We start from the raw sequence: 19,882 nt of genomic DNA, 5'->3' as shown, positions 1-19,882 counted from the left end.
GTGATCTATGAAAATGAGCATAAGGATGAATCCTATCAGATGCAGACAGCATGTAAAAATGTTTTAGGAATACTGAGTGAAATATAGTACAACATATCTGCAAATGGTGCCGCTCCCCAAATCCAAGCACGCACACACACCCAGTCTCGTCCACCCTCGTAATTTCACAATGCACAATATTGACTGACTATGGAATATCACTTGTCTACACCCTTACTTCACAAATAAATAGTTTTATTATGGATTTTTTTTACATCACGATGTTTTTTTTTGTACACGCTCACCACTAGTTGCAAGAATACAACAGTGACTTACATGTATACATAAATGAGCAGACTATTTACATAGATGTACTGGGAAAACAGCCCATAGGTGAACAACTGCATGGGTACACCACTACATGAATAATTTCCCCTAAACTGCAATTGTGAACATGTCTCCACAATGTTTTCCCCACAGGAATATCCCTTGGTATTTGGTAACATAGTTACAGAATTCCCACCATTCCAGTGCTATACTGGAAACTTCTGAATGTATATTATTTTTTTACAACCTCATTAAAGTTGATATGCTATGGAAAAATATATACATATATATATATATATATATATATATATATATATATATATATATATATGTATGTATCACCCTCATACATAAATCCTTAAAGTTGTGGATCCTTAATCCATGCCAGGATTTTTCATTTTAGGTCCAACACTTCTTTGTTTTCTTGCCTGTAAAGAGAAAAAAAATACTTACATACTAGTCATGCCAAACACTGTTGACCACAAAGTTGGAATAAATTAATTCGGAGTTATTCTAATTGTACGCGGTATTGAATGCTTGATTATGGCGTAGATATCAGCATAACACCAAATGTTGGTCTTTTCTACACATATCAGCCTATTGTAATCTTTAATGGATCGATTATAGGCTGTAGAACGGCGTAAAAACAAAAACTGGCATTTCAAGACGAAAGGACTGAAGGCTTTACTGCAATGTCTCCATATCACAAACATATTTGTTCCCTTCGTATTATAAGTTACAGACAATACAGTTTGTAAGAGAAACAGTCATTAATATCTCGTATGACCACCCCTGACACGAATCAATGCTTCAAGACGTCGTTGCATGCTGTCAACCAGATTGTTAATGAATTCAATGGGCAGAACGTTCCACTCATTGATCAGAGCCTGTGCCAGTTCTTGCAGATTTTCAGCAATATTGTCACGTGCGTTGATGGCTCGTCCTAACTTGTCCCAGGCATGTTCTATTGGGTTCATATCATGGGAACACGATGGCCAAGGTAACTGCTCCACCCCTTGTGCCTGAAGAAATTCTCGTGTTGCAGCGGCCCTGTGTGGTGTAGCGTTGTCGTCTTGCAAACGAAAATTGTCTCCATACACACGAAGGGTTTATGGAGGCAATGGTTTTCAAGGATATCAATGTACACGATGGCGTTGACGTTTTCGTCGGGCACCACCAACGGCGTTTTTCCACCATAGTGAATACCGGCCCAAACCATTACTGAACCGCCACCCCCTTGATTGTTTTCCTGCACACAGTTATCTCGAAGGCTTTCTCCTCGCAAACGACGAACCCTTTGCCTTCCGTCCACAGGTTTCAGGAAGAAGCGACTCTCATCCGTGAAGAGCACATGTCGCCAATGCCCTAACTGCAATTGTCTGTGCTCCCTAGCCCAGCAAAGCCTTTGGACTCTATGTTGGGCGGTTAGGTGGGGACATTTGGTCATACGTCTTGCTCGATAACCATGCTGAAGTAATCTGCGATTCACCATTGTTCGGGAAACATTGATTCCGTAATGCCTCCGCCACAAACGGCGAAGATGGTTCGCAGACATTTTCCGGTTTGTGCGAGAGAGATTGAGCAGTCGGCGGTCATCCCGTCTCGTAGTCAGTCGTGGTCGTCCTGGAGTTTGACGTGGCCGCAAATGACCCACATCTCGATGACATCTGATGATTTTGCTGACTGTACTTTGCGATATGCCTACAAAATCGGCAACATCGGACTGTTTGTAGCCTTCTTGATGGAGGGCAATCACTCTCCGGCGTATTGGCATTGGAGTAGCACGAGGCATTGCCGGAATCCCCGCTACACTACTTTTTGTTCCATGCGAAACCGAGAACTCCGTTATGCGCGAGGTAATTTGACCTCTCTCTGAATGAAGATCACTGGAGAAGCACCAGGCACAGGGCTTTTTATCACTACCATCAGAGCCTCTTATGTAATTCTCATATTAGCATAGAATAAAACATTTTTGTACACGTAGTAGAGAGAGATTATGCATCAATTCGTGTCGGCTTATATTATTTTTGAGGCGAAAAATAATATTAAACTTCTGGGATTGTGGCTAAAATATTTTATTCCAACTTTATGGTCAACAGTGTACATGTATATGTGTATTCCAAAAAAAAGAATGCAACAACCAAAGAAAAAAGTACTTCATACAAGCTAGACACAAAGTACTTGTCCACAGAACAACCACCCACAGGTTGTATACTTGTCCACAAAACAACCACCCATAGGTTGTGTACTTGTCCACAAAACCACCACCCACAGGTTGTATACTTGTCCACAAAACAAAAACCCACAGGTTGTATACTTGTCCACAAAACAACCACCCACAGGTTGTATACTTGTCCTATACATGTACATGAAAGCAGCCAAATCATCAGATGGCAGTGATTTTCAGTTGGCAGAATTGCAATTTTTAAGTTCTTTGTATATATTTATTTTGTTCATATTTTATAGTATATGAATACTATACATCCTTGGATCCTGAATGACATTGTGCTGAATTATGAAATCAAACTCAATTAATAATCACTCATAACTTTTCATAACTATACTACCTACGAAAGATACCAGTGACATATAGAGAAACAATTAAATACAATGCCTGAAAATAATCCCAACAAAGCATATCATGCAAAGTGTAAACAAGAGAGAAAGAAATTCAGAACAGCACAACACAGAAACCTTTGAACTCAACATACATGGACAAGGCAGCAGAATTCTTACTCTTCTGTGGAAACTTCTTTGGCCATTTCCACACCATCATCTGCAGGCCTAACATCTTTTGCCAACCTTTGGGCTGTTTGTTCAGGACTGGTCTGTGTATTTTGATGGCTGGATGTGGTAGGGGCAGGTAACTGAGGCAATGGTGAAGTCCCAGACCCAGTGCCCTCCCCTGTAACTTCAGCAGACTGGGGTACTACATCTGGAGGGATAAGTGCTTGTGGCGGGGCTGTTGGGCTGACAGAGGAGGCTGTGGGAGTTGGGAGCCCTGATACATTGGCGCTGGTCTCGGATGTCACACTGCCGCCTGATGGACGTTTCATTCTCTCCAGTTCAGGATTTGGTGACTTCTCACCTGGGCTGCTTTGTTCTTGGAATTGCATATGGTACTTGTAGATCGGTTCTGTACTCTCAATCTTTCCTGGAAGAAAAGAGAGCACACATCTTGTAAATATCAAACGCATATGCTTTATCAAATTTACTGTTACACATGCATGTACCTAAATTACCACTGTTAATTTAACACATATGACATCATTTTTCTCGTGTTTTTCTCATTCTTACATGTAGTATAAGATATCACAGGCAAAAAGCATACCTACTGCAAAATCTACAAATAAAATTCTCTTTTATAGTGAAACATCATCGTTCTTATTCTAAGCCTTCTACACAAGACTAACCTGACTGCATGTTGAAGGTGCGTCCCTTGACAACATCCTTGGGAGGAGGGGACCACCAGTTGAGGAGGGAGCCTACTAGAGGCACCTGTCTTAACACACCCTGTCAACAGGCACAATTGGGATATGATACAGCTTCAAGATATACCTTAAACACAGAGCTCACCTGCAAAACTTTATAAACGTATGCAGTCGGCTAGCGCAGCGTAATGACCCAGGAGCCTCTCGCCAATGCAGCAGCTGTGAGTTCAAGTCCAGCTCATGCTGGCTCGCTCTCCGGTCGTAAGTTAGAAGGTCTGTCAGCAACCTGCAGATGGTTATGGATTTCCCCGGGCTGTGCCCGGCTTCCTCCCACCATAATGCTGGCCGCCGTCGTACAAGTAAAATATTCTTGAGTACGGCGTAAAACACCAATCATATAAATAAATAAATAAATAAATAAACGTATGCCAATTCTGAGGTCACTACATACAGTACTTTATAAGATATCCCCACTATAACATTGCTTTCACTGTTATCAGATGCCGACACTCAGGGTACAATACAAGCTACATCTCTTTATACAGACAAACTAAAAATTAGCTTGGAAAAGGTCATTTGTAGACATTTGGCAAAGGTCCTTTTTTATTTTTTTTTTTACCCACCAATTTTTTTTGTCTGAGATCCAACATGGTTCTAGTCATATATATTCAATACCAGGTAGGAAGATAAATCATATCAGACAGATGAAGAACTGTTATAGAGTAGGACTTACCTCTTGCAAAAGTCTGTCTTCGGTCTCCTTCTTCAACTCCTTATTTGTCTCCTCTATACTCTTCCTAATCACCTCAGACATGTGCTCCAGGTACTGTCATGGGAGAGCAGCACAGCATGACTAAGTAACTGATCCACTGAGTGATTCAGTAATTAGTATGTTCATTAATTATAATTTCATAACTACCACACTGGTTATAAGTAGATGACTCAGAAACATGGTTGGTCCTTCAGAAATACAACCAGTTTGTCAAAAAACTTCAAAGTTTTTAAGTTTTCTTAACTCAGTGCCAATACCTCTACCTATTAATGCAAGTGTCCAATCACGAAGTGTGTACATACACGTACATTTCATTCCAGTTTCCTTTGAATATAATAACTGTATTGTGCTTCTCAGCATATGGTGACATAACAAACACATTATAGTTTATGTTAAAGTTGAGTATAGAAGACTTGTTTATATCTTGTCAATTTGTGTGAATTTCAAACAGAACTGTTTCAAAGAAAGAAAACATACCTTAGAGTTATCTTCAACTTCCTTGCCAACTGAGTAAACTAAGGACAGTAACTCTTGCACATCTGTGTCTGCTGTTACCAGCCCAAACCTGACACAGTACAAACCTTCATCTGTCTCTCCTTAAAAACAATAAATGAACATACCTGAACTAGCCTGAAAATATCACTCACTGATATAATGACTGAGTGGTTTAAAAAGATTATTAAGACTTTCCATTAATACATTTGTAACTAGGATCTGGTACTATTAAACAGACATTGAACCAAGAAACAAGAAGAGGAATTTATTTTATTTATTTGATTGGTATTTTACGCCGTACTCAAGAATATTTCACTCATACGACGGCGGCCAGCATTATGGTGGGTGGAAACCGGGCAGAGCCCGGGGGGAAACCCACGACCATCCGCAGGTTGATGGTAGACCTTCCCACGTACAGCCGGAAGCCAGCATGAGCTGGACTTGAACTCACAGCGACCGCATTGGTGAGAGACTCCTGGGTCATTACGCTGCGCTAGCGCACTAACCAACTGAGCCACGGAGACCCCTAACAAGAAGAGGAAAAAATGTTACAGTATCAATTTCTGGATAAATATGGAATATGCAAATCTGTAGATCAGCTTCATATTCATGACCTTATTATAAGTAAAACAAAAATTAAATTTTAAAAATTGTCAACTCACCAAGGGAAAATGCTGTGTCGTTTGCCTTGAGCTTGTGGACAATCTCACAGTTGACACTGTTAATATCCTTCTTACAGGCCTCTGTCAGCTCAGCTGCTGTCCCTACCCACATCTCAGGAATGTACCTGGGATTATAAAAAGACAATGCACATGCACTACAGAACGATCTTACAATCAATCTGATTTCTAGACAATAAACATCAATGTGTCGAGATAAGCCAGGAGAAGTACCTCATACATGTTACAACACTGAATATAATCACATTTCTTGAGATCAATATGCCATATAAAACTGCTAAACTTTTGAGGCCTTTAAATTTTCCAACCCACACTGAAGTGCACTCTCTTAGTCCGGCCCAGTTTACTACGTGCACAAGTGCCACGCTGTGCCATACTTACTGCACTGCTCCCAACCCGGCCCAGTTTGCTATGTGCACAAGTGTCAGGCTGTCCCATACTTACTGCACTGCTCCCAACCCGGCCCAGTTAGCTATGTGCACAAGTGTCAGATTGTCCTGAGCTTCAACTATCTTCTGGAAGGTCTCTCTCTGCTGCACTGTGGCATCCAGGATAGACTGTCAAAGTGGAAAACAATGAAAAGAATTTAACCCTATATTGGGAATGTTTCTTATTATAAAACACATTAGACATCAATCTAAGATATATATCTGGCACTTCTTTACTGTACTCCAGAGCAATCAAATACATTGGTGAAGATCTGAAACTAATCTGAGCTGAATGAGATGACTTTTACATGCATTTCAGCACAATCAAGCAATACAAACACACAAGGTTTTAACTTACCATCTGTGTTTTCAGACACTCTACAAATTTCTCAATGTCTTCATTTGTTGTTCCTAAGGCTGTAACATAACAAAAACATTGGGTTCATGATGTCATGATGGTATAAAATCCTAGATGCGTGCGGCATTGTACCATAATAGCATTTGCTTTCAGCTTAAACATTTAGCTGAGTATGAAAGTGTTGGAAACAAGTACATCAGAAAGATGACTTCCACATCATTTATTTAACTGCTTGGTGTTTTAACACTATAGTCAGGAATATTTAACTTACTGTATAGATCTTAAAGGCCATAAAATGAAACCTTTGATGTTAACACTAAAGCTAATAAAACTTCACAAAAAACTCTTTAAGCGGCTTAATAATGTGGACAGATCAATCAGAGTCAAGTAAAATGTGTCACTTAAAGAAATTTAAACTTACAAAATACGGTAACTCAGTATATGATGGTGTTTAGGTTTCTGGGGCAACAAAGCTTTTAAATGTTTCTAGTAAAATAGTACAGAGTTTAGTATGAAAAGAGTTTGGCTGTAAACCTTGAACTTACTTCTGGCGGACTCTAATGCTGCAAATCTTATACAGACTCCCTCACGGTCGATGTCTACAGGATCTATTTTGACATTAGGATTTTCAGACTGTAGCACATCTACCAGCTGTAAGAAAGATCAAATGATTGATACCCATTTATAAAGACTACATAAAAATACATGATGATCACACTCTATGTGTATGCATACAGTTTTGCAAGGCAAATAACAATTGTTCATTAAGACATATCCAAAGCTATACCTGGACATGTATATTTTTGTGAATTCAGACAGATGGGGTTACAAGTACAGATACAATGTAAACTCCTCAGAATTTTTGTAAGGGCCAAGTTATTCAAAACTGTACTAAAAGTTAAGCCAGGCTTAAATTCTGGCCTAATACAAAACAACTGAACTTTAGTCCAGACTGAAGTTAATACCACGTTTAAATGCTAATACGCTTTAGAATAACTTGGCCCTGTAATTATCCACAACCTATTTGAATTGTCAGAAGGTGATTTGTCATTTGGGAATAGAAATACTTAGTTCAACCTTCAAAAATGTAATGGTGTAATTATACGCTTTAAACAGTGACTAAATATACATCGTGTAATAAAAGAAAATGATAAAAAAAAAGAAGACATTATATGTGGGTTTTAGGTTTGATGCATTACCCATGTATTAAGCGCATCATAATACAATTTGGTCCGGTCTTCTGCAACCTTATCTTCATCTGTCAATGCATAGGCAGCCACACTCTCTGAAATAAAGCCATTGAGATATTTGTACAACTATAGCTGAGAGATTAAAACAACAACAGCATTCAAAGGTCAGAAATAAAGCTATATCTCAGTCACCAACAATGTGAGTAATACTGTGAAACAAAACCTACAAGTTGTACACGTATGTATTATGTCTGAAGGAAATTCAGAAAATTCAGAAAATTCACAATTCCCCTGTTTAGAGCACAGTTGCTGATGTGGATGAATGAGTGGGGTTTAGCAGCACGATGACAATGTGGCAATACTAGTGATATTAAACGACACGTAACACTCTAGATGTGGGTTTCAAATCCAAATCTATGATTTATTTTTACATATCTCAAGCAACCTTGTTTCAGACATGCAGTCACACAATACAACTTAAAGACCATGCTTGTAGCTTGTGTCAGGTAATTTAAGACAAAATTGAGTTTCAGCATGTCCAAAATGATAGTCACTTGTCACGCTGGTAAATCACACAACGCCATGTACCATGTTGAGTCATCTGTACTTATGTTGAGTCATCTGTACTTATGTTGAGTCATCTACACTGTTGACATTTTGTTATGGCTCATATAATCCCAATATTACTAATGAGTTCCTACATTATAAAATACAAAAATTGTTAAATTATGTCAAATCTATGAATTCCATATAAATTGATTTGACAAGAAGGAAAAATACCTCCTGGTTTCTCTTCCTCTGGTTTCACATATTTGAACACTATTGTTGGAGACACAATTTCAAAGACAAGCTGAAATGAAAAAGAATATAAGCATTAGAAGTATTCGGAGCTCTGCATATGCATGTTTATATATAACAATTTCAAAAACACACTCATTTCTTCTTAATAAAAGGATTGCCTAATTAGTTCCAACATGTTCACAAGAAATGTTTTACACCTCATCTTGATAAGGGCTCTACAAATTATAAACTTACAATGAAGTTAATGGCTTTTGTGATTAACCCTCGAACTGAGAATTCTTCATCCTCCTTGTTTTTCTTCTCTGGTTCTTTTGTCTGTAGAAGAAACAATTTGTTCAGTAATTTGACCCTTAGATCACATGCATACAGGTGTGTATGGTTGTCCCACATGTACATATAAATCGATTTACAAATGAATTCAATCCAATTTAAGTTCACGCAGACACCTTCTGATCATGATTTTAGATACACATGCACTATGGACCCAGCCTTTGTAGGGGACATAATAACTCTCTCCCAACACACCCATAGTTCCTTACCCTTATGTGTAACTTAGTTGACTAAGCTTTTTTAGAAGGCCCCTGAAATGTGTATCCTGCCCTTCTTTACCAGGCACAATGTTAGTTGATAGGCAGTGGAAATTGCCACTTTGGCCTTTGGATTATTAGCTAAGGTAATAGTTTCAATTCAATTTCACAAACTCAACTGTTACTAAAGGAAAAGTTCAGAAACTCTTTCGACGGACAGACGAGGTGCAAACTATATCCCTCACCCTGCAGCATTCAATACTTCTAGGGGATCACATATAATAACTCTGATCTAGTACCTTTTATCAAATCCTTATTTAGTAAGATGCAAATTTATCCTTATATTATATATATTCAACACTCTCTTCATTTTATGCCCATTAATAGACCCAAAAGTGCACCAAAATGGAGAAGCTGTATTTTAACCACAGCGAAGTTTCAAGTCTCCATGAGCAGACACCACTTCTGCTGTGGATCCGTAGCACACTACTGGGCAATAAATTTGCTACAGCACATAATATGAAATAATTTATGATTTATAAATAATAGCTTCAAGATTTAATACTGAGCACAAAACACAGCCACTTTATGAGCTCATTATATACATGTATACTGTGTTTATCTGTTTATTATGGTCTCAGCTAGTAGTTTTCTCACTGTATACACATGCACAAAAAAAACTTACCACATATTTTATTGTCTGGATGTCCTTAATTTTTTCAAACATATCTTCTGCCTAAAAAGAACAAAGTTATACACATAAATAATATGTCAATTATTCACAATCTCACTATTAAGTTCCCCCAGAATCTGACATGAGCATCTCTCCTGTTCATTTAACATGGAAAATTCAATTATATTTTTAAGTTGATTTTATAGAATTCTGATAAGACAAAATGTGCGACTGTAGATTTCCCACAAATGAACAATTATACATGTATGTTATACAAATTTGAAGAAAATATGAACCAATATGTCATGATTAGAGTGGGAGACCAATATTGGAATCGATTCATTTGATTATTGTTTTACATCATGCTCAAGTATGTTGCACATCCAAAGCAGTCAGATTTCTGGGTACATGAAACCCAAAGGAAACCACTGCTCTTCACCAGGTATGTGAGAAACCTCAACCAGGTAGGTAAGGAAACCAGAGCTGAATTTATTTATTTATTTATTTATTTATTTGACTGGTGTTTTACACCATTCTCAAAAATATATTTCACTTTTATGACGGTGGCCAGTGGCAGGAGGAAACCAGGCAGAGCCTGGGTAAAACCCACAACCATCTGCAGGTTGTTGGCAGACCTTCCCATGTACAGCCAGAGAGGAAGCCAGCAAGCAGAGCTGAATTACATCATTAAACCTTATTGGTAAAAGGCCTGTTATAAGCAAGGTTGTCTTGCTAGACAACTGAACCAGGGTGCGTGCAGGTGTCAAAGTAAGGGATACGTGGCAGATATGGACTCACCAGTTTGCATGCAGACTTCACCCTCTCCAGAATCCCATCATGACCCAGGGTCTGTAGACACACCCACAACGGGAGAGAATTCAGCTTGAGCTGAGGGTTGAATGTGTTCAGACCTATAGCATGAGAGAGAGCTGGGTCACACTTTTTGTACAATGTCTGAAATTCTTAGTCAAAGAAAACTATCAAGATGACCAATTGTTGAAATAACCAAGGGACTAAAGTGTTCAGTAACGTGAGGAATATGGTAGTAATATTTCAGTAGTACTGTTTGCTACTATGCTCCACACACCATTCCATTACAATTTTAATAGCTTTTTTTATCACACATGTCCAATGCATTTTGTTCAATTTCAGTGATGCATTCAGACATGCCTCATACATTTTGTCATATAGTCAGTTGTGTAAATAAACCAATGCACTTTGTTAACTTTCAGCTGTACAATTAGATAAGCATTTTTTCTGCAATTAAATTAGTTCCATGCGTTTTGCCCACATTCAGTTCTGCCATCAGGCATGTCCATCACTTATTTATTTGAAAGCCATTTTGATTTATTCCCAAAGCAGAAGTATCACAAGTAGTTTCGTAAACAAAGCTTGCAACAATAAGCTTATAACACAAAGCTTATATTGCCCAGTAAAGGATACAGCATTAGGCAGACCAGGAATACCCAGCCAGCTACCCAGCCTCACAGTCATACTGTCCCCTGACTTGGCTGGGCTCACAGACGTCGGCACGGAAAACATCATCAGGGTGGCCAAATGGTCGCTGGAAAACAAAACAGAAACGTCCAACCATGTTATGGGACATACAGTAGTATGACTTACACTCTTGAATATCTTAATAAAAGGAGAGAAACACCAAACCTTGGGTAACTACATGCACAGTCATGGAGGAAATGACAGTGACGACATGTATACACTTCAGTCTGAAACATTACACATAACTCTTGTTAATATAGCTTACCCTTCCACATGTAACCAAAGATTGTTCTTCTTACAGATGGCTTGAAGTCTCTCAAAGTTATCCACATGCCCAAGCTGTGGGGTTCCTGTACAGTGACACCAAGAACACATTTACGGTGAGGCCAAAAACACATTTATGGTGGGGCCAAGAGCACATTTACAGCCTTGCCAAGATCACATTTACGGTGAGGCCAAGAATACATTTATGGTGAGGCCAAGAACATATGATTTACGATGGGGCCAAGACCACATTTACGGTGGGAGCCAAGAATACATTTACAATGGGGCCAAGAACACATTTACATTGGGGCCAAGAACATTTAAAATGGGGGCCAAGGCAACAGTTACCAGTGACACAAACTCTTTTTAATACATGGATGTAACAAATACATTTAATGTCATGCCAAAAAAAATTTACAGTAATGTCAAGAACACATAACAAATGATTTTTAAACAATTGGAGGTGCATACATCTTGCACTACACTGTGTCTTATTTAAACGTAAGATTTGAAACCAGGATGTCTCATTTCCAATTTTTCCTATCCACTTCATGTTAACGTCGTCAGAGAAGAGTGCCTAAAACACAATCAGACACCTGTCCAGTAAAACCTATGTTTTTGCTTTTCAAATTTTAAGCAAAAAAAAGACCAAAATCAGCCACCTGCAGGAAAATTCCCATGCCTGAATATAGATTACAGATTGGAATACATCCACCAGAAGAGTGAGCATCTCTTACCTGCATAGGCTACAAGAAGCACAGGGGTCTTTGCAGCTGCAATGTCATCTTGGATAAGTTTCTCCAGCACAGCAACATCCTAGAAAAATACAACAATATTCATAAATGCAGGCTACATGAAACTCAGCAGGTAGCATTCCTCAAACTGCTGTTAACCACTTACTGTTCAATCCTGTGAAATAGTGCACTCATGTACTGAAATGTGCTTGGAATGAATGCACAGAATACAAATCATATGTATTTGCCCTAACCATTTGCCCCAAAAGTCTTTTTTGTGGTGGTGAAAACTTTCATTTTTACAGTAGCCTACCGTCTTACCTTCCAAACAAACCCTAACACACATATCTTAAATCAGAACAACTCTCACAATCAAGCTAAATTAGTAACTTAAGTCATCAGGGAAATTTTAGGACATGCTACTGTAAACTTCCACATTTAAGGTACGACCTGAGAGAAAGCATGTGAGGAAAAGCATGATGGTTGATTGTTTGCTGGAAAACAGACTGCAACACTCAGGAACCTAATTCCCAATTATTATTAAACAGAAAATCCTTCTAGAGTCAACTGAGTGAAAACAAGAAAATATTCATCAAAACTTATGTTTAATCCATTTATTCATCTACAGAAGACTTTCAGCAGAACATACATACAGTGTACATGTAGTCTTTTTTGTAGATGGGTGCTGTTTCCGAACCTGTGTAAAATGTGTACGCTGCCCCTTTTTTTGTCAGGTATAATGTTGAGAGATAGGCAGTGGAAATTGTCCTTTTGGGGAGTGTATATGTTCATGGACAGATACAGGCTATCCCTTTCTAACTGGATCCCCAGTTTATGTCAGGTTTATATATATATTCCAAGAACTGAACAAAACAACGACAAAAGTAAACCTCATGCTGCTAGAAAGATAAATGACTAATAGCCAGATTTATGTTAGTTGCCTTAACTGAAAAATACATCCCAAATCCACCAAACAGTATTCCAATCCAAAAACCACTACCACTACAAAACCAACGCCAAACAAACTGATATCCCTCACTTTCACAAAACATTTGGATAAAAATAGGGAATATCCACACCCTCTCCTCTCCCCTCCCTCCAAGAAAGACACAAAAAATTGTGAAAATTAATTCTCTATTCTGCTTCTGTATTATCTATTAATATAATAGAAAAATCTCACAATTCTTAAATTTCTTAAATTAACATCAAAATCACATCCATGCAATTACAGGCCATCAAAAGTTTACTACAAGTAGATGAGTCCAAGCATTACAAATCAAAAATGAGATAACCTAGACCCCAAACAACTCAGCATGCAGAACACACCTTGTTTATAATGAGAAGGCTATGGTATATCACATAATAAGGCCTAAATCATGTTAGAGTAGGGATGCAGAGAAATAAATGTACTAGTATGTAAACACATGGAAAACCACCAAACCTCTAAGGTTTATAAAGCTATACTGTAATGGATAATGTTTCCATGAAAATTTACCACTAAGTTCTTTTCCACAACCACAAAAAAAAAACATAACACTTTCAGCTTAAGGACACAGAATACATGTGCCTACATGTATGCTGACACCACCAAATTTATGAAAATATTAACAAAGCAGACTGCTAAAGTCATGCCAAAACCAGTGGCCATGAAAAGCAGACTCACCATTCTGTGATGTTCATCTGGTTCCTGAAATAAGCGGTTGGGCTGTCAAAATACCTCCTACACACAGAACCCAAAACCCAAGCTTCTGCCTCAACTACTCTACAGTATTAACTTTGTCAAATTCTGGGAAAGGAGTTCAAAGTTTTAATTTTACATATATATATATATATATACATTGAGGGATCAGAGAGGGTGATGAGATGAACTGTTTGGGGATTTCAATAGTTCTAAAATGCTCAGAATCTAAAAGAAGTTCAAGAAACTCCAACACCCAAAACCAGACACAATTTACCATTTAGAGAAGTAGCTGAAATTACCAAGAAGCCATCATGGTCAACATGCAACAAACTGCATTCCCTGATTCTGTAGTCATTCCACATAAAAAGCACTAATGTTAACATCAACAATCTCTTTAAGGTATTCTTCTATGCCTCACCCTTTACAAGATATAAAGATTGTAAAGGAATAGACAATGTTTGTCACACTAAGGCTGTCTGACTGTCAGGTGTTTTCATGGATATACACACACTTGAAGTAACATGTTTTCTCTTTCTTGCCATAGTAACATAGTATTCACCTACCATTTTTTGTGTGGCGCCAAACATGGTGTTACATGGCACAGTGCAGAGACAAGACAAGGGCAGGCCCAGCTGAAACAACAACAACACCCATTATCCTGATATTTGTTTGTTTGATTGATTAGGGTTTAACGGTTGCTTTCAATATTTTCACATCACACGTCACATCACAATGGTGTCTCCTAGTAGCTGGCCAAACCTAACCTTGACAGATTTATACCGCTACTATGGCTACTTCACTAGTAATTCATGCTGAAGACACCAAACACAGTGTCCTGTCCAGTCAAGTTATACTGACACTGGGCCAGCCAGTAGGTGATATATTCTTCCGATGATGAACTCTTCCTATCATGAAGTGACGTGGTACCAAAGTTACAAATTTGTAAGTCAGGTATAACTTTACTCAAGCGTAAACTCAGGATCTACCATTTCAGCTGACATTTTAGACAAAAAAAAAAAAATATTTAACAAGTGGTTTAAATCAAAAATTATTTCCTTGGTCCTAAACACTTTCAGTGCATCCATTTAATTCAAATACAAGACATGAGAAATATAATGTATACAGTACAGCACAAAGGCTCTTAAAGAAGCATACCCTTCAATTTAAAAATGTGGAAAAATTCAAAATTTCAACATGAGCATGGCATAAACAATGATCAAATTTAATTTATAACTTAAATGAATTGTCCTTTACAATGCACTGCAGAAAACTTCACATATAATGATTGTCAGGTTTATGGTAGGAGGAAAAGTGGCTAGACAAATATCTGCTTTTCAACGAAGTTACTTCTTCACATCACAGTAAGACTGAAACTAAGAGCACAGATTGGGAGAATAATCAAGTTGAGTAGTGTGCCTAATCAGCACTTACCTGAGAACATATATAGTGCCCCAATCCACTCTTTGAGGCAGCACTGATGTAGATGACAGGTGGGCGGGAGTAGAGCGCCTCAAACCCCTCTGTGGCGTACTTAGGGTACTTCTGGTGGAGAGCAAGTTTACACATCCTCACCACTCCATCCCTCTCATCCTCATGATAACTCACGGAACCCTCACCAAACCTGACAGAAAAAAACATCTCATTATTGTATTGTATTTTCTTAGTTTGTTTGCTGAAGAGTACAATACTTTCTACACTGAAATGACATATTAATATACATATACTGTACTGAATTTCAATTTATGTATTTATTTATTGGTCTGATTGGTGTTTTACATGCACTCAAAAATATTTCACTTATACCGCTGCGGCCAGCATTACCCTGGAAGGATGGGAGGAGACCAGGCAGACCCCAGGAAACCCACAACCATCTGCATGTTGCCGGATTTAATCAAACTCAATTTAAACGAAACTTCTTGTGAAAGCAGAATTGATATGTGTCAAATCATCTGACTTCCTCATATTCCTTTCCTCAGAGGCTCTGTGTTTTGAAGCTGCACATAACAGTGAACAAAGACTGCACCAGTAGTTTGGTGTAAAACTGGACCTTAATAAATGCATTTACCAGGCACACAAACAAATTTAAGTATCAATGTATTAAGTCCATGAATATACAACATACTTCTCCTTTGATGTTGTGTACATGAAGTTTGACAATGACTGAGCAAGTAGATTCGAGTAAAACTGGACCTAAACAACCTGCTTATTCCTAATTTCCATTGAACCCTACACACATGGGAAAAAATGCTATATCCTATCCACCAGCTATGCTTGTTGGGGTTAACAAATGTGTACCTGAATAGCCTGGTCATCCACAGCTCACAGTCAGCAATTATTTTGGAGCAAAATCTTTTCAGATGAGGGGTGTCTAATGTGGAAATGTAAGCAGCCAAGTCATGTGACATGATGGCTGCCTTACCAATGTCATCTAACCGCTGTAGTCTGGTCAATCTGAAAAAGCATTTTTAATTTACTTTCATTTACATTTTGTAAAACAGCCTCTACCAAAATCACTAATGGGTCAGGATGCTTACATGAGTTAGGTCGCTGGGTACAGAACTATGATCACTTGCTCCCAAGTTTTGAACCATTTAGTACACATTTATTTAACAGCTTTAACTGAAAACTACCTAACATGTAGTTTTAGCTTTATGCAATGTCTCATAGGTCAACTTGACAGGTATTGGACTTCAACCTGCATACACATTAAAAACTGAAAACTTGTAATCCAATCTTCATTTCTTACAACTAGCTTAGCATCTGACTTAGAAACTCTCAAAACATGAGAAATCTAAAAAAATTTGTTTTAGGGCTTTGTTGGTAGTATCTGATGTTATATGACTTTTTGCAAGAGAGTATCTGTTAAGTGTGTACTGCCTGATGTCAGCTAATAGAGAGCACTGTGTAAGTCTTATGCACAGCAGTAATTCACCAAATCAGGTTCACAAAATGGTGAGTCCAGTTTTTGTTTGTGTTTCTTTTCAAAAAAGTTTTTTTCGGAGCTTTGTTGTTTCTAACCAAAAATTTGCAATGAACTTTTGCATCCCTTATATCCTTGATCTATTTCACTTGACACTTGAACAGCTTCAGAAACTTGTATGGTACTGAAGCATCAGACCAACGTTCCACTGACTCCCAAATTCCTGACAATCAATCCAGCTTGTGTGACATCCTCTACACTTGATCTTGGCCCTCTCGGAAATACATGTACCATAAACCAGCATGTGTCATAAGTTTCATGGCTGGTTTCATTTCAACAGCACAACAGTAATACTTACACTCTTTTGTCTGAATCTGTTTCATCAAAATTTTCGTATGCAATCATTTCCTGTAAAGAATTTTCAACATCCTCCAATGTCTGGCCACTGTTAACAAATTGAAATATTTATCACCATTGTTAAACCATATATACTTTATTTATTTATTTTACTGGTGTTTAATGCTGTGTTCAAGAACTTTTCATTAATATGATGGTGGTCAGGTTTATGGGTGGTGGAAACACTGAACACATTTGTTCGCATGAACACATCAGTAGTTTTCTGACTTTTACACAAAGCAAGGCAATATGTCTTCTGACATAAAAGTGTGAGATGCTCATCTACATTTTACTATACAGCAAATAACATGAGTGTATTACTCATCTCTCCTTTAGTAACTGAGATGTATATGACTTACCTCCCCTTTAATGGCTCTGGGATGTGCTCCTGATTCCGTGCTTTAATTCGCTCATTTCTTTCCTCCTCCATTTTTCTGAAACACAAATGTGAAATGTAAAATGCGGTCATCTGGGTGACAAAGTCACAGTCCACTCCGAAGGCTTGTGTACAATTCTCCCAGACAGGTTAATCACAACAAAAATCTTCAAAGTTGCCCAAAACATTTTTCTAAATGTTACGCTGGACTTAAACCTTCACAACAACCTAAACACATAACAAATGGAACTTTAATCATAGCCTAAGTGAATCCAAGCCTTAAATAAATAAGACAAAACCTAGATACAGCACACAATTACATCAAACAAGTTACCTTTCAATACCTATGACCACCACAAAATGCACAAAGCCAGAAGGGTAAATGACACTAGAAAGTCAAACCCAGGACACACTGATTAAATAAATACAACAGCGAAAGTATCTGGACATGAGACAAAGATGTGTGGTTAACCTGAATTCGTAAACATATAATTGTTTACCAAGGCAATGAAAAGGTGACAAATATTAATAACAGATGGATATCTTACTGGTTGATTCTGTCCAATATTGCATTATTCTGATCAGCATGCTTCTGAAGCTCATCAAACATGGGATCCAAGAAATGCTGTAAAAAAAGCAAGAGATTCATGATTGACAGGTTGTCCAAGTCAGATGACGGCAACTACCAGTACCACAGCGGAACCATTTTCACAGTGAGGTGGATAAGTTGCAAATTAAACAAGGGTACAGGGGCTTACAAATCGAGAATGACTGCAAGTAACACCGTTCTTCCTTACCAATTCATGCAAATTTTGCTGCAAACATGTGTTGCTGTTTCTGGAAATATATAGTATAGGCTAACTCCACTCTGCACAGTACCTTGCAGTCCATCTGCTATAATTAAAATTGCGATCCCAAAAAGCACATTTTCGTGTACAAGTGAGACAAAAATTTACCACTGATGGTAATACTTTTTTTAATTCTCTGTACCAAAGGCAGTCATAGCTGTGCATTTGGCCGAGTCGAAATGGATTATGTATCTACTAATCAAGATTTTTCTGACGGATTTGTTACCTTTCGAGGCTGGGCGAAAATACTACGAACTTTGAGTGAGATAAGTATCATCGATCTTAATTAACCCAGAAGTTTCTCCAAGACTAGTAGAAAAAGTATCAAGTCGTGCCACAGAGACAAGCTGGGTCTAACAATTTGGAGAATTTGACAGATACTTCTGTGCAAAAGCTGCTTATGACATAGCGATTGACCTTTGTAGAATTTCGACGAGTTAATACGACAAATCGCGTGAACATGTGATTGATAATGAAGCCCAAGAGATCGCTTTATAGGGTTTATCAGTGAGGGGAGTGGGGGGGGGGTCTCTTTTGGCCATCAGTGTTGTTGTTGTTGTATTTGATGCCCATACCTTGTACACCGTCGGTTGCCCAACTTTCTTGGTTGTCTCAATCGACTGGTTTTTGACAGCGGCAGTTGCGGTATTTGACTGTTCCTTCGAACTCACGTCTTTGTGCTCCATTTTGCCAGTCTCTTTCTCCTGTGCACTGATCGGTTTCAAGTCAGTGTCAGATTCAGACTTGTCATTCGCAGACTTGTCAACAGTGGCCATTTCTTCGATTTTACACGCTGGCAAGAATGCCGAAAACAGGCTTCTCGCTTGGGGTGTTGTCGTTATCGAGAAGGTTTGAAGCAGACGAAATGCGCATGAGTCTCCGTGGCAGGTGACATTGTGCTTTAAACTGTCATAAATACATATTTCCATAAATTACTATATATGTGTATCACGTATATCATGCTCTGAATAGCATACAGCACAGCTTTACCATGGAGATCCATGGTTTAATGTCTAATTCTTAGTTTAATCTACTAAATTTTATATCATATTCAAACAAAATGTTGAACAAAATGAACAATTTATATAGTATCAAAGAATTTGTAAAGATACAGATATGCTGCATTTCTACAATAAATGGGAAAATATCTTATTCCTACTATGGTTGTACTTTGAACATATGAACATATGTAGAATTGTTTCCTACATTGCATTATTCTGTACATCTTTCAAGCACGCAACCTACATGTACGTCATGAGATATAAATGGGCTACATTTAATTTTACCTATTTATTTTTAATAAGTTTTCCATGTCCTGAACTGTTATCTGTACCTACAAAAAAAGAGTTCACGTACCAGAGAATGATAACTGTCACATATATATTAGCCTATATAATTCTGTACCAAATCCATTTGTGCCGAAAATTTATCCAGATACTGGTTGCAATGTGTTCAGATTTCTTCTCTCTGATTTCTGAGTTTTGTTGTTGTCGTTCCACGGAAAT

The 19,882-nt window shown here is 38.0% G+C and overlaps 1 protein-coding gene across 1 annotated transcript; it reads right to left on the bottom strand.

Annotated features, from left to right (window-relative positions):
* Window positions 1–644: 644 nt before the first annotated feature.
* LOC135477388 (pyridoxal-dependent decarboxylase domain-containing protein 1-like) lies at window positions 645–19,153 on the bottom strand. Its single transcript, XM_064757467.1, has 24 exons — window positions 18,953–19,153; window positions 18,078–18,154; window positions 17,513–17,587; window positions 17,116–17,202; window positions 16,133–16,288; window positions 15,269–15,458; window positions 14,401–14,469; window positions 12,160–12,238; window positions 11,424–11,508; window positions 11,105–11,225; window positions 10,460–10,615; window positions 9,674–9,724; window positions 8,696–8,776; window positions 8,441–8,510; window positions 7,670–7,755; window positions 7,016–7,121; window positions 6,471–6,529; window positions 6,129–6,241; window positions 5,667–5,791; window positions 4,987–5,105; window positions 4,471–4,563; window positions 3,720–3,819; window positions 3,043–3,460; window positions 645–734 (listed from the first exon to the last, which is right to left on the bottom strand). The coding sequence occupies exons 1-24, from the start codon at window positions 19,151–19,153 to the stop codon at window positions 701–703; spliced, it is 2,751 nt and encodes a 916-aa protein (XP_064613537.1). The 3' UTR covers window positions 645–700.
* Between the last annotated feature and the right edge of the window lie 729 nt (window positions 19,154–19,882).

The sequence above is a fragment of the Liolophura sinensis genome, chromosome 1 (assembly GCF_032854445.1).
Source record: "Liolophura sinensis isolate JHLJ2023 chromosome 1, CUHK_Ljap_v2, whole genome shotgun sequence".
Lineage (NCBI taxonomy): Eukaryota > Metazoa > Mollusca > Polyplacophora > Chitonida > Chitonidae > Liolophura > Liolophura sinensis.
The sequence above is the reverse complement of the archived record's forward strand: the minus strand, read 5'-3'. Positions and strand labels throughout refer to the sequence as shown.

Coding starts and splice junctions, on each gene's coding strand:
- LOC135477388 (XM_064757467.1), bottom strand. CDS start 19,153: ATGGCCACTGTTGACAAGTCTGCGAATGACAAGTCTGAATCTGACACT. Junction 15,459..16,132: donor TGGATGACCAGGCTATTCAG/GTACACATTTGT, acceptor TTTTTCTGTCAG/GTTTGGTGAGGGTTCCGTGA. Junction 7,756..8,440: donor AGAGGAAGAGAAACCAGGAG/GTATTTTTCCTT, acceptor GCTTTATTTCAG/AGAGTGTGGCTGCCTATGCA.